Genomic DNA, 15,515 nt, shown 5'->3' on the forward strand with positions numbered 1-15,515 from the left:
CTGTCTTAACAAATATATTCATGCTATGAGCTTGGCAGGGAATGTATTTTCACACTTTTTGAAAACTTTTGTTGCGTACCCTTGTACTCTCCGGACATATTTCTTGCAAAATCGTATGACTGAAACACTATTTTGTTTGAAGACATTCCAAGAGAATTAAGAGACGAAAGTATTTTTTCGTCTAATTCTTCTCCTGTTTTCTTTTTCAATAAAATATCCAGCTTCAAGACTCTCTCAATAGGTACAGTGCTTTCACTGGTTTCATTGATGTATCTTATATTTATAGCCAGTCGATCTTAATGCAAAGAGTCTGATGTCGTGTCAGCCATGATAGAATAAAAGTCTACTTCATCAACTTCTTTTAAAATAAACTCTCGTATTTTCATCCCTAATAAATCTATAAACTCATTTTGTGACATGTTGCTTAGATATGTAACGTGATGAGGCCTAAGGCTTGTTTCATCTAACCATTTTTTCATAGTTGCTCAATGTCGTAAAGGTAAGTTCACAACTTGCTTAAAATTCCCACCATCTTTTTCTTTCAAATTTTTCTGACCTCGGAACGCTGAACCTTGACTTCCCAATGTTTTGGCAACATCAGTTAAAGTTCGAATGACTTTCATGTGATACTGTTTTTCTTGCTCTTCTTTAATATGTGTTTCTATTATCGATTTATCAAGTAAGACATCAATATGAGATTCTCCGGAAATGAAATGACATAGATCACTCATAGCAGCTTGGTGCGATTTTGAAGTGAAGTGCAAAAGCAATTTCCCTCTCTTAGTGGTGCCACGACTCTTCATCTGGTGCCACTGACGTACACCTACAGATACCCGTTCGCGTTCGATCTGCCAGCTCCTGTGTGAAACAAGCTGCAAGCGAAACAAAATGCTGCATCTTTAAATGGACTATACTCTAACAAAGGAAATTCAGTGTACCATGTTGGATTAAAGCGACATAGTTTCTTCTTTATGTCAGTGTTAATGGGATAGGAACTTAACTTTGGTTGAAAGGGTCCAAGGGAATTCAAATAGTACCGCTCGTTACTACTCATTACCTTTTTCCTCCCCCCCCCCCAGGATCATGTTTTATCAATGTTTCATTTCCAACCTGTGGATTGACATCAGTATTCCAGAAATTTTTATCTTTTTTCTGAGCATATTCCAACAACTCACTACTTTTATAATGAATTTTTGCTAAGCAGTCGATCATTTCACGGAAAAATATTTTTGGGTTTGGAATTGCATCTTTCTTCACTTCATTTTTAAGTTCCTCAAAAATCTTAAAATTTGTCAAAAATTCGGTAACTTGACCAGCTAAATTTATCCAGGAATATTCAGGTTTAGAGTCACGACATTGTGTTTCTGAGGGTAGTGGTGATGATGATGACGGAGGGAATGACGATGGTGATAGTGGTGATGATGATGAGGTGGTGGGGATGGTGATGGTGGTGGCGCTGATGGTGGTAGTGACTGTAATAGTATTGGAGGGATCTTTTCTTTATGGCTAATGGCGCAGGATGATCTTCTGCAGGTTCGTCGATAACGGAAAAATCATCTGAAGGTGTCGTATGTACTACTGGTTTTTCATGTATAAAGGAACTCGTAGGAATTAGTGGAGAAGAAATTGGATTTTTTTTCTTCTCTTAGAGGCCTCAAATAGGTTCGCAAAGCTGCCTGCATGTATAACTTGAACACGTTTTCCATTATGTTTTGCTTTCTCATGGCCGATATTTGTAATCATTGTCAAACTGACTCCCACATTCCAAACATTCTAACTTGACTCTTTTCCGTGGTTGTGAGATGGTGATTAAAATCTTCGAGTAAGAAACATATATTGTAAAAATCATACTTAAAAGAAAAATAGTTTTTTTGGAAAAAACTCGTTAATATAAACTAATGAATGAGAAGTACTTAGTAATTCAGTGTTTCTGACATGTTAAACAATACCTTCTTTAAATGTAAATTATCGTAAAAGTTCCGAAGCTACTCAAAAAATATTTTGTTTAAAAAGAATTTCAGAATATTGGTCTACGTATAAAATATAAAGGGCGGCAGTGTAAGATAATTTTGTGCAGAACAGGTAAATGCAAAATGCTTGGACAGTGCAGATGCATTATGAAACTAATTCAAAGCAGGCAGGCAGCTCTGAAGGGTATCATGCGACCATCAGAGATTTTTGAATAACTACAGTAGTTACAATTAATGGAGAAAACATCCCAAAAAAAGATTTTGTAAGAAAAAGTTTTTTTCAAATTGCAGACTATTAAAATTCTGCACAAAATCGACCATTTTGAAAAAAAAAAAAAAAAGAGCAAAACACTCGATTAGAAATGAACACTATTTTGAAAGTATTTAACTATTCGAATAAATTCATTTTCTATAAATAAAGAAGGACTTACATATCATTTTCCTGGTGCGTGACGCAATCTCTGTGGTTTTTTAAATATTTGTCTTCTGGGCTAGTTTTGAGATTCTTTGCAAAGCAAAGTGAACTTTTAATCAATGAATTAATTTCTTCGTCGTTAGTAATTTCTTCAAAAGATTTCATAGTACTTTGAATCAGCAGCATAGCATTAACAATGTTTAGTTCGGTACTTTCCGAAGTCTCTGTTAAATGTTTAATTTTAAACAAAATATTTTTCGTGAAAAAAAGAGAACAAATGAAGTCAAAATCCAGCATTTTTTTTTGTGCAGCCCAGAAGCCGCACGTGATTTGCTATCAAAATCATTGAATTTTAACTTAATAAGCTCTAACACCCTCACAATGCTTTCATATAAATCCATACTGTCTTCACGGATTTCGCCCTAGCAGTCCACCATGATTTAGAGAGGTTCTTAAGTTCCGAAGAATTTTCAATTGTTTTCAGTTTCTCCCGTTAGTTTTAAAGACGTTTAGAACTTCCAGAAAAAAAAACACATACAACGCTTCTAGAGCGTCAAAATACCCACGGATTAAGCAAATAGCGTTGCATGCTGTCTCAACAAATATATTCATGCTATGAGTTTGGCAGGGAATGTAAGGAAATGTCTTTTCACACTTTTTGAAAACTTTTGTTGCGTACCTTTGTACTCTCCGGACATATTTCTTGCAAAATCGTATGACTGAAACACTATTTTGTTTGAAGACATTCCAAGAGAATTAAGAGACGAAAGTATTTTTTCGGCTTACTCTGCTCCTGTTTTCTTTTTCAATAAAATATCCAGCTTCAAGAGTCTCTCAATAGGTACAGTGCTTTCACTGGTCTCATTGATGTATCTTATATTTATAGCCAGTCGATCTTAATGCAAAGAGTCTGGTGTCGTGTCAGCCATTATAGAATAAAAGTCTACTTCATCAACTTCTTTTAAAATAAACTCTCGTATTTTCATCGCTAATAAATCTATAAACTCATTTTGTGACACATTGCTTAGATATGTAACGTGATGAGGCCTCAGGCTTGTTTCATCTAACCATTTTTTCATAGTCGCTCAATGTCGTGAAGGTAAGTTCACAACTTGCTTAAAATTCCCACCATCTTTTTCTTCCCAACTTTTCTGACCTCGGAACGCTAAACCTTGACTTCCCAATGTTTTGGCAACATCAATTAAAATTTGAATGACTTTCATGTGATACTCTTTTTCTTGCTCTTCTTTAATATGTGTTTCTATTATCGATTTATCAAGTAAGACATCAATATGAGATTCTCCGGAAATGAAATGACATAGATCACTCATAGCAGCTTGGTGCGATTTTGAAGTGAAGTGCAAAAGCAATTTCCCTCTCTTAGTGGTACCACGACTCTTCATCTGGTGCCACTGACGTACTCCTACAGATACCCATTCTGCGTTCGCGTTCGATCTACTAGCTCCTGTGTGAAACAAAATGCTGCATCTTTAAATGGACTATACTCTAACAAAGGAAATTCATTGTACCATGCCGGATTAAAGCGACATAGTTTTTTATTTGGTATGTCAGTGTTAATGGGATAGGAACTTAACTTTGGTTGAAAGGGTACAAGGGAATTCAAATAGTACCGCTCTTTGCTACTCATTACCTTTTTCCCCTTTCCCCCCCAGGATCATGTTTTATCAATGTTTCATTTCCAACCTGTAGATTGACATCAGTATTCCAGAAATATTTATCTTTTTTCTAAGCATATTCCAACAACTCACTACTTTTATTATGATTTTTTGCTAAGCAGTCGATCATTTCACGGAAAAATATTTTTGGGTTTGGAATTGCATCTTTCTTCACTTCATTTTTAAGTTCCTCAACAACCTTAACCCTGCTGCAGTGTTCGGGTCCATTTCGACCCAAAAGAGATTTCATACTGCAATTAAATTTCGAATAACATTGGTATAACGTTGTAACTTCATGAATTTGTTTCTTTTCTAATTTTACAATTCAAGCTATTTTTTTGTTTCAATTGAAACATAACCTACTTGTCAGAAAAAAGTTTATGTATACTGTGTTCGGATCCTTTTGGACTCATATGATTTAAAACATACATCAGAGAAACAACGTACGTTATTTTTGCTTATATTATGTCTAAATTACATAACGATAAATAAATAATATATTTATATATATATTTATGTATGATTCCCCACCCCCGCCTTTTTTTTATTTTTTACTTTGAATACCATTTTCTCCTTTTTATGTAATGAAATAGATAAATAACAGTGACATTGTTTCAAGACTGCCCTTTATAGAATTCAAAGCTCCACAAGTGTGCTCGATTAAGGGGAATTCCCTTGCACCCTTCTCCCCGAACCCTGCGTTCATACTATTCTGTGCAGCAAATCTTGATGCCTCTATAAAAGAAAAATCCTACAGACGGCTGAGAATTTTTATAGAGACTTTAGGTATGGCTTTAGTAAGAGAACATATTTGTAGAAGAGACGTGCTCACATGCCAAGAAGCAGCTGCAAAGTTAGTGAAAAGCATGCAAAAGCAATCAAAAGACGATGCCAGTTCTACTTCCGAAACAAGGCAAGCACGAGTAGTAAAAGAGGTCGTTGCTATTTTTGCAAATCAGACAGTCAAGTACAAAATGCATGTATGAAGTGTGGCAAATACATATGTAAGTCACATTTGAATCAAATATGTACAAAAATACATTCATACAGTTACTCAACGATGATCGTTTTATTTCATTGAAAATAGTCTCATGAACAGGTAACTGTCTTTTTATGTATTTCATACAAATATAAATGTTATATTGTTGTACAGCGTTTCAATTTTCAGCTCCTTCTTTTTAAACTTCTAAGTTTCTTGTAAATTTCTCAAAATGTTAACTTACATAATTTTATGTTAGTTGTCATTTGGACGAAAACTGGAATTACTATTTTACTAGTTTATTTTTGTGTTTTCTTGAATTAAATTCATGAAATGAAACATATAAAGAGCGGGTTTTATGTTCAAAAGTTTTTAACAAGATCAAACAACTTCTTGTAATATTCAAATTTAAAAAACAAAAAATCAATCGGGCTTTAACGATTGAAATTAGATACGTTGGGTCCATTTAGACCCGAACACAGTCTGCGTACGTTCGGAATGAACACTGCAGCAGGGTTAAAATTTGTCAAAAATTCGGTGACTTGACCAGCTAAATTTATCCAGGAATATTCAGGTTTAGAGTTACGACATTGTGTTTTTGGGGGTGTTGGTGATGATGGTGACGGAGGTAATGACGATGGTGATAGTGGTGATGATGATGGGGGTGGTGATGGTGGTAGCGATGATGGTGGAAGTGACTGTAATAGTATTGGAGGAAACTATTTTTTTATGGCTAATGGCGCAGGATCATCTTCTGCAGGTTCGTCGGTAACGGATAAAGCATCTGAAGTTGTCGTATTTGCTACTGGTTTTTTATGTATAAAGGAACTCGTAGGAATAAGTGGAGAAGAAATTGTCTACGTGTAAAATATAAAGGGCGGCAGTGTAAGATAATTTTGTGAAGAACAAGTAAGTGCAAAATGCTTGGACAGTGCAGATGCATTTAAGGTAAGAAGCAGGTCCAATATGAAACTAATTCGAAGCAGGCAGGCAGCTCTGAAGGGTATCATTCATGGGTGCCACTCTACAAAATGGCAAGGACTGAAAAGCGCGTGGCGCAATTTCGTGACACAAAAATGTTAGCGCGCAATATATTTGATGTTTTATACAAATATATTGCTTATTTTTGAGGTAGCAATTAGCTATGATCTAAACTTTTAAAATAATTCTTTGCAATATAAAAAAAAATTTTTAGGAGAAAAATGCTGAAAAATAAATAATTCAGAAGTAAATGAAACAGAAAAAACTTACTATATGTTATTGAAGAAAAAAAAGCTTCTGGTTTTATAGTTCATATAAAAAAATTGCTGGAGGTAAAAAAAAAAAATCAACAATGATCAACAATGATTGAACAATGATTTATTCAGTTTTGCATAGTTATGGAAAAGCAAAGGCATTATTATTATTTTTAAATGCGCAGCAATATTTTTATTATATTTATGCTAAAAGAAATTTAAAGACAAAATATTCTTTTCACGCTATCATTACTGTCCTGTTTAGCTTTCTGTTCAATATAATTACAGGAATATAATAGATATTTTTAAAACATTAGAAATTAGAGTGAACATACTGATCGTATTTCATTAATTTTAATCTAAAAGAAACTTACTTTTAAATTTCGACTTTGCTTTTCTTAGATTCAATCCATTTTTGCATCTTTTGGGTAGCCTTCCTTTTTGATGTTACTGGGCAATTTCTGTTTAAATATCGAATTCTAATAAATGTCCTTGTGCGACAGAACAAACGAATTGCTTTTTTGTTTACTGTTGGATGACGTTCCTCAAGCTCTTTAATGAGTTCTTTAATTACGCCTTTAGTTTTTCTGTACGCCTTTCCATGAGCAGTCCTAAATATTTTTTTCAAATTCTTCGCATGCTTTCATCCATGTTTTGGAAGGCACAATTAATCCTCCTTTTGACAACAAGTAAATCCAATCTGTGTCATTTTCAAAAATAATTTGCGAGGAAGGGGTCCCTAAACTTGGATTTACGCTCCTTAATCGAAATGCAACATATCCTGCTATGTAGCGTAAGCCGTCTTTTTCTTTTCGATCAATTTCACACGTCTCTGAAAAGTCAATGTCCCACGACAAAGGCATATATTCAAACATTTTACTTGCATCATTCATTATTTCAACTTCGCTTAGGGCTTCCAAGTCAACATTTTCAGTTTCGTTTTCTTTTTCAATATTGAAACCACTATCAAACGCTTTCTCTAAAAATTCAGCCGTTAAATAACAGTCAACTTCTGCGTTTTGCTGACCTGTGACTGTTTTTTGAGAAAGATTCGGCAATTGATTCGCCATCAAAAGGTGTTTAAATCTTTTGATGACTTCTGTAGGACTGGGGTGATCATTAAACCGACCGAGACCTCTGATTTGACTAAAGAGACTCTCTAGGGCATCTTGAGTCAATCTTGTAGTTAGAATGTATTTTACTTCTATACATTTCAAATCTTCCAACAAAGCGAATAAGGATTTAATTGAAATAATTATTGCTTTTTGAAAGGGTAAAAGCCCCTTTTTCCCATTTACTCTCATTTTCTCAATAACTTCCATCACTTCGTTAAGAACACGTTTTTGCTTCAAAAAATAGTTTTGATTCCCAAAAGCAGCTTTCATATCTTTCCCAGGAGGTGGCTCCAAAGTTTTGCTGTTCATTACATCAAAAAATTCATCTATTAGTAAGAAAAAATCGTGTGCTTTTTTGTCTCCCGTAAATTTTAAAATTCCCTTGGCTGTGGTGGCTGAAAATAAAGCTTTTGCTGGCGTTACTTTTTGCCGATCATTTCCTTTCACTGACAAATAGGAAGGTTTAAGCTTGTGGCAAAGTTTTATTTCTCCAATATCTTTACTCAGTAGCTCTTCTATCACTTTTACATTTAAGACTGTTCCATCTTCCAAAATTATTCCTGAATCTAAAAAGTGATTCCGCAATAATTTTATGTAATGTGGCATATCAGCAAAAACAAAAATCTTCGAAGACATTCTGAATGGGTTAAAGAAATAATTTGAATTTATGTTTATTTGTAGATTTTTCCAGAGAGTGCCACAACCTCCTAAATCGGACACTAAGGCTTTTACAATGATTTTAATTGTTTCCAAATTTTTTAATATGTTAAATAAAAGCAGTTGATCCATTGTAACTTCAAAGTCATAAAAAACAGGTTGCTTCCAATTAGAAAAAAGGCCTCTAATCAGAACCATTTGCACCTTTTTATAGGGACCAAGTATTTAGTCTAACCCAGCATCATAGCAAATATCAGAAGCGACATGCATCTCATCGAAGCTTAGCACACATATTTTTTCGAGGCCACTTAATTTTTCTGAACTTATTTTCATTAGATTCAAAATGTCCTTTTGCAATCCTGGCTCACATGATAATTTTGCACACCGTCGCTTCAATGTACTTGCACTTGGTAAAGGAATACCTATTTTAGATTTCCAGAAGTCATTTGCCTTCGTTGAAAGGGATCTCAATGCAATACAACGAGAAATATCCTCAGCCTTCCATCTCATTTTTTTAGAATCTGTCATTAAAGCTTGTATTTGAGCCTTTGTGAAAATATCCTTTATTTTCCCCTCTAATTTATTCGTTTTCTTCAAATTTGACTTTAATTTGATAATTTTATTTTTTTGAACCCGGATTGTCTTCTTTGAAGGAGTATTTTTTTTTTTTTTAATTTAACTTTTTCTAAATTACTATTTTGTAAATTTTTCTGTAAAAAATCGCATTTTTGTTTCAATGACTCCACCTTTGCCCCCAATAATGGGCAATTACTGCAAACTTTTTCATTTTGTTTTGAGTGATTTTGATTTGCGCTATCTTTCTTCGAACTGATATTTTTTAAGGTATTTAAAGCACTAGTAATTACTTCCCGTTTCTTCTGCCTTTCTTAACGAGGAGAGTTGATTTCTAAATTGCAAGAGGTTGGAATATTTATTTTTGGTATAGCACTGGGTTTCAAAATTCTTCTAATAGGCAGTCCAAGTAATCGGTTCTTCATGTCATCTTCATAATCATCTTCAGTAAAATGTTCACTACATATTCTTGCATTTTTGATGTTCACAGGATCATTTCGATGACATTTTTGCACCCAATCTTTGCATAGTTCGTTATTTCCTTTAGGAAACACGTGGAAAATAATATTTTTCCCCTTGGAGTTTTTGTGTGTGTTCTTGCAAGTTGCTATTGCACACACTGACATGTCGAAAAAAAATGAACGCAGTTTAATACCATTAACTTCAATAAAGCGAAAATTAACTTTAAAAACTCAGTAAAAAACTTTGAAAAATGAGAGAGAACAAGTAATCGAGGCACGTGGATGGCATATAGCACTGAAGTCCCCTTTTCCCCAGTCAGCGCCGTGACGTCACGAGGGGGAAACGGCGGACTCAAAGCGGCGAGGAATACCTCAAAGGAGTGACCTAGCCCTTTCCTCTATTAGCCCTGCCTTGTCCCCATCTTTTTTTGAGTTAGGAGTAAAAACACCAGCAGATGCTGCAACAGGCTTATTTACTGTCACTTTTTTTTCTACTGCAGCAGCAGTTGGTTTCTTCTTTTTCTTATCTAAGGACAGGTGATACATTTGCCTTGAGGCATGAACAGTTTTTCTCATTTTAGAGTCCGGCTTCATTTCTGTGGATTTTATACTCCTCCTTCGCAGACCATATTTGATAATCAAAGTAGCTTCATAATTTTCTACAGTGAGAGACGATCTGTCGGAGATTATAATGTCATCTATGATATTGAAGCTTCCTTCAACAAGTGGTCCAGTAAAAATAGATAGCACAGCTTTAATCAGTTTTCGTATTTAAGAGAGTCGTCAGTTTTCAAGTTTAAAATGTCAGACCACCAATTCACATCTATTCTGCATTTTTTCTTAAATCAGAAAATACAGAAAGAGTCTCCAACTTATCTATATCTTTGTCTAAAGCATAGTTTCGGACTTCTTGGAGGAACTTTGGTCTGTTTGTTGGCACAATAACATTTGGAAGTAGTTCTGATAGTTTATCAAAAGCTACAACAGTCGAGCTGTTGCTTCGTTGAGAGGGATCAAGTGCTGACAAGTATATAAAAACTTTACTTTCCAATGGTAAGTTCTTTAATAAATAGGCAGCAGTTTCAACATAAGCAGTTTTAAGGCAATTAAAAAAAACAAGTTGCCACTTTTCCTTCTTTAAATAAATTTTATCATACTCAACATAAGGACCCAAGTTTATATATTTATCTTGAAAATGGTTAACATTATCCTTGAAATTTACATTTACCAAATCCTTAATATTATATTTTGGCAAAACTTCACGCTTAACAAATTTGCCAAAAATTCTCTATAAAAATCAAAGAGCAGCATCAGCAAGCCCGACTTCGCATTGATCGAGCTGATTGGGCAGCACTTACCCAGTTGGCAGTAATTAAATCAGAAGACGTGATTGATATTGATATCGATGTAGCGGTAAGTCGAGTAACCGACATTATCTTGACGGCAGTAAACGTTGCAATTCCAAGAACCACTAAAGGTAGAATAAAATTTCCTAAGCCTTGGTGGAACTTTGCTTGCCAGAAAGCTCAAAAGAAACAAAACAAACGAACAAAAAAAAGCATTGAACACATTTCGTCGATATCCGACCACACAAAATCTTGTGGCACTTAAACGAGCTCGTGCTGAAGCTCGAAGGGTTCGACGAAAGAGCCAGCGGGAGTCGTGGGAGACCTACGTCAGCACAATCACAACGTCCACCCCATCCAAGACTGTATGGGGTGAAATAAACAAGCTGATGTGTGCATCACCTGACTTCCTTTTACTCCAATTTAATGTCATTTTCTCATTGGCCGTTTTGATATGATTCAATAGTTTACTCTCTAAATAACACCAACAGTGGCCAAATTTAAACCAGATTAAAAAAAAAACATCGCCAAATTTGTCGCCCAGTTGGCGACAAAACTTGGCGACCAAAAGACTGGTGATATATGACCAAGTGTCCGCCAAATTATAACACCACTTGAGTTAACATCAAAATTAACAATGATTTCCCCCCAAAAAGGGGCAGAAGACCCCCTTTGGAGCATCCGAAAGCAACTAAAAAGGAAGGTGCACAATTAGACCCCACTAGGAGTCCACATACTAAATTTCAACTTTCTAGGACATTCCGTTCTTGAGTTATGTGACATACATACGCACGTACATACAGACGTCACGAGAACACTCGTTGTAATTAACTCGGGGGTCGTCAAAATTGATATTTCGGGTATCTGTACGTTCCTAGGCACATATCCACGTGTGGTCGGAATGAAAAAAAAAACCTCAACATTTATTCGGGAGTGAGCAAAATGGAAATTAAGACCGATTTTTGGGTGAAATGTTTTTTGCGAATACAATACTACCTTTTGTGTTAAAGGAAGTAAAAAGATCGATGGAAACTACAATACATCTTGTGCACTCAATTCTGGAAAAAATTGCCAACTTCTATCTGACTACAAAGAAGTGACTGATTGCATGGGGACTCACGTGGCAGAAGTCTCCAGTGAAAATAACTATTGCTCAGAATTTTAACTATCAAATCACGCAAGGAAAAAAAGTTCTAGATTTTAATTCAAACACTTTTAATCAATACAACACAAAATTTACATTTCAAGAACTAAATATTTCTTTATAAAAATCAAAAAACGCATCACCTAGCCATGACGAAGTACACAATAGCATGTTAAAAAATTTAAGCAGGTCTTCATTAGAAAATATTCTGAAACTATTTAATAGAATTTATTCTGAACATAGATTCCCCAAATCTTGGAGCCGAGCCATAGTAATTCCTATTCTTAAACCAAACAAACAATCTGATAAACCTGAGAGCTATAGACCTATAGCTCTCACAAGCTGCCTATGTAAACTAATGGAGCGGATGGTCAACGCCAGACTCATGTAAATTTTGGAGTCTGCTATCTTCATATCAAAGTGGATTCAGGCATGGCAGATGCACCATAGACAACCTACTGCTTCTCGAAACATCAATAAGAGAAGCATTTCTCAAACGAAAACATCTTGTGAGCGTATTTTTCTATATTGAAAAAGCAGACAAGCGTACTTGGAGGTATGGGATCCTCAAAACCCTGCACGAGTATGGATTGCGAGGTAATCTACTCATCTTTCTCTCCAATATTCTGATACATCGTTCTTTTCGCGTACGTGTCAAGTTTGTTCTGTCGGATACCTTCATTCAAGAAGGAGTACCCCAGGGAAGTGTACTAAGCGTAACTCTATTTATAATAGCAATCAATAGCTTAATTGATCAACTGCCCTCCCCCCTGCAGTAAAAGGTAGCATGTTCGTTGATGACTTTAATTTTCTTTCTCTTCATCGAACATGAGTATCATTGAACGTCAACTTCAAATCGCTATCAGTAAAGTATTACAATGGGCGGAGGAAAAGTGCTTCATTTTGTCTGCTCAAAAAACTTTCTGTATCCATTTCTGCCGTAAATGAGGTCTTCACACTGATCCAAATCTTCTCCTTAACAATCAACCAATAGCTGTAAAAGATCAAGGAAAATTCCTTGGTGTCACTTTTGATAACAAACTTAAGTTAAAAAAGAAATGTTCATTGAAGTTAAATATCCTTAAAGTCTTAGCGAACGTTCCTTGGAGTGCTGATACAGAGTCTCTATTAAGAATCTACAGGACTCTAATACGCTCAAAACTTGGTCGGGTTTGCTGCAATAATAAATGGTCAAATTACGGCAGAAAAATTAAACCCATCTTTCTCGGTTTTTGCATCGGAAATGAAAAAGCTGTATTTATATCTCTACAATCAATAGCCCAATCCGTCCACAAAACGTGGGTGATATACACTGATTTAAGAGTTCAGTGGTAGCCATCACTCACTGCAAGAATAATAGCCACCACATAGCCATTCAGTCATATAATTTATACAAAAATCTTATACAAAATAATTTTTATATACTTTTTTGTTGGATCCCTGGTCACGTGGGCATTGCCGGCAATGAAATCGCCGATTCAACTGCCAAAGCCGCAAATATCCTGGTTGATGATAGTGTTCCTTTTGATGACATTAAAACCACAATATCTAAATGCCTTAACATGCATTGGCAGCGGACCTGGAATCTGGAAACACAATATAAATTGTATTCGATCCAGCCCTCCACTAAAGGTTTCAAATCATTACAACTTACCAGGAGAGAATAAGTTTTAGTAACTCGACTTCGTATTGGGCATACCAGATTCACCCATAAATACCTTTTATGCCGCGAACCCGCTCCGAAATGCGTTACATGTAATGTAAATCAAACAGTGTTGCATATTTTAAGCAACTGCCCAAATTTTAATCAAATACCTTTTAAATATTTTAATGATTTGAAACCATCTTTGAAAGAGTTGCTGGGGGACCCACCCCATCGCAATTTGTACTCCTTCCTCCAGGAGATTGGCTTCTCCTTTTTAATTTAGTGTTGTGTTGTCAAAATGTGATTTTGTCCTTTTCTTGTTATTCAAGGTTTTTTGTCAACATATTGTTTCTTACGTTGTTTAAATGTTTTTTATTACTTATTTTAAACTACTCATGTTTATACCTTTCTCCTCAAATCACGCTTACTGTTACCATATTCTGACTTTATGTATATAACTTATTCTAAAAAATCGTTCAGTGCAGTATAGCCCTCAAGGGCTCTTGCGCCATTAAAAATAAATAAACCAACCAACTATCCATCCGTCAACGAAAGGTTTCCAGTCATCGAAGATCACAAGAGAAGAACAAGTTATAATATCTCGGCTTCGTACTGGTCATACCAGATTCATACATAAACATCTTTTTTTCTCTACAACCAACTCCAATATGCAGCGCATGCAATGTCAATCATCCATCTTTGAAGGAACTTCTAGGGGACACTCCTCATCCCCAATTGTTCCCCTTCCTCCAGGAAATTGGCTTTTTGTCTTTAATTTAGTTTTTGTCTGCTCTTTGTTTTGTTGTACATGTGCTTTTTGCTTTTCAGAATCCTTTAACAGTTGATTTTTTCGGGTTCTTTTTCAAAATTCAAAACTTTGCGCCTGTTTCTTTCAAAACTGTCGTTTGGCGCAGTATAGCCTATTTAGGCTCTTGCGCCATTAAAACCAAAAGGGAAAAAAAATCCTTTTTTCATTCTTATACTCTTTTCAAACTACCGTTTGGCGCAATGTAGCCTTTTAATGCCTTTACGACACAAAAACAAACAGAACTAACCATTAAAAGATTCAGCTGGATAAAACTTGGTACAAGAGATACTGATACACGTATAAAATTAGCAAAGTAACATTTATTTTTTTTACAAGCCGATCAAGTACGTAGCGGAATAAGGTACTGAAATCGGAACTTACTTCATAGAATGATCCCATATTTTAATTGTCCAATCAGCGCTGCAGGATAAAAAGACGCGGGGATGGTACGGATTCCAGTGAACACTGTATACGACGTTCCCGTGATCCCTGTAGGTTTCTAAATATTGAGCTGTTGACAAGTTAGCACATTTGTGAAGGAGTCCACTTTCAGTTCCAATTAAATACATGTCGTTATATGCAGGATGGAAAGATATTGAAGTGCCACAACCTGAAATCAGAGGGAAAAGAACAACATTTGTATTTTTGCATGCACCTTAATTGAGGATTAAGCAACTTTTTACTACTCTTTCGGTCTATTAATCCTGCAGTGCAATAGCATGCTAAAAAATTTAAATCAATCTTCTTTAGAAAATATACTACATCTCTTCAATAGAATTTGAACTGAACATTATGTTGCAACATGTTTTACGCAAGCAACAATAGTCTCAATTCTTAAACCCAATAAACCTTTAGATCAACCGTAGAGCTATAGACCCATAGCTCATACCAGTTGTTTCTGTAAATTGATGGAGCGGATGGTCAACGCCAGACTGATGTACATTCTGGAGATGCATCTACTATCCTCAAACCAAAGTGGATTTAGACGCGGCAGGTGCACAATCGATACTTTGCTACTTCTTGAAACATCGATTAGATAAATATTTTTGAAAAGAAAACACCTAGGTACATTCTTCAACATGGAAAAGGCGTATGACCGCACCTGGAGATATGGGATCCGCAAAACCCTACACGAGTATGGGTTGCGAAGTAATCTACCCTTATTTGTCTCAAATTTTCTTAAACATCGATCTTTTCATGTACGTGTCAAGTCTGTCCTGTCGGATACCTTCATCCAAGAAGAAGGTGTACAGGGAAGTGTGCTAAGTATAACACTGTTCCTAATGGCTATCAATAGCCTAGTTGAAGAATTACCTCCTGCTGTCAAAGGTAGGGGAGACTACCTTGAACCACTTCTAAAACTTTTTGGTTTTAAAAAAAAAGAATGTGTGATTTTTATGGTTTTTAGTCATTAAAATTTCAAGCCTTTTTGCATAAGTAAAAAAATAATTCGGATGAAAAAAAAAATATTTTCATATTTTTGTATACAGT

The 15,515-nt window shown here is 35.3% G+C and overlaps 1 protein-coding gene across 1 annotated transcript in view; it reads right to left on the minus strand.

Moving 5' to 3' along the window:
- The window catches only part of LOC129230178 (uncharacterized), a 222,247-nt gene that overhangs the window by 77,850 nt on the left and 128,882 nt on the right, over positions 1 to 15,515 (minus strand). Inside the window, exons 11-13 of the mRNA XM_054864581.1 lie at positions 14,406 to 14,634; positions 4,155 to 4,312; positions 557 to 700 (exon numbers count right to left, since the gene is read on the minus strand). Coding sequence (XP_054720556.1) covers positions 557 to 700; positions 4,155 to 4,312; positions 14,406 to 14,634 — 531 coding nt within the window. The remainder of the gene's footprint in view (positions 1 to 556; positions 701 to 4,154; positions 4,313 to 14,405; positions 14,635 to 15,515) is intronic.

The sequence above is a fragment of the Uloborus diversus genome, chromosome 9 (assembly GCF_026930045.1).
Source record: "Uloborus diversus isolate 005 chromosome 9, Udiv.v.3.1, whole genome shotgun sequence".
NCBI lineage: Eukaryota > Metazoa > Arthropoda > Arachnida > Araneae > Uloboridae > Uloborus > Uloborus diversus.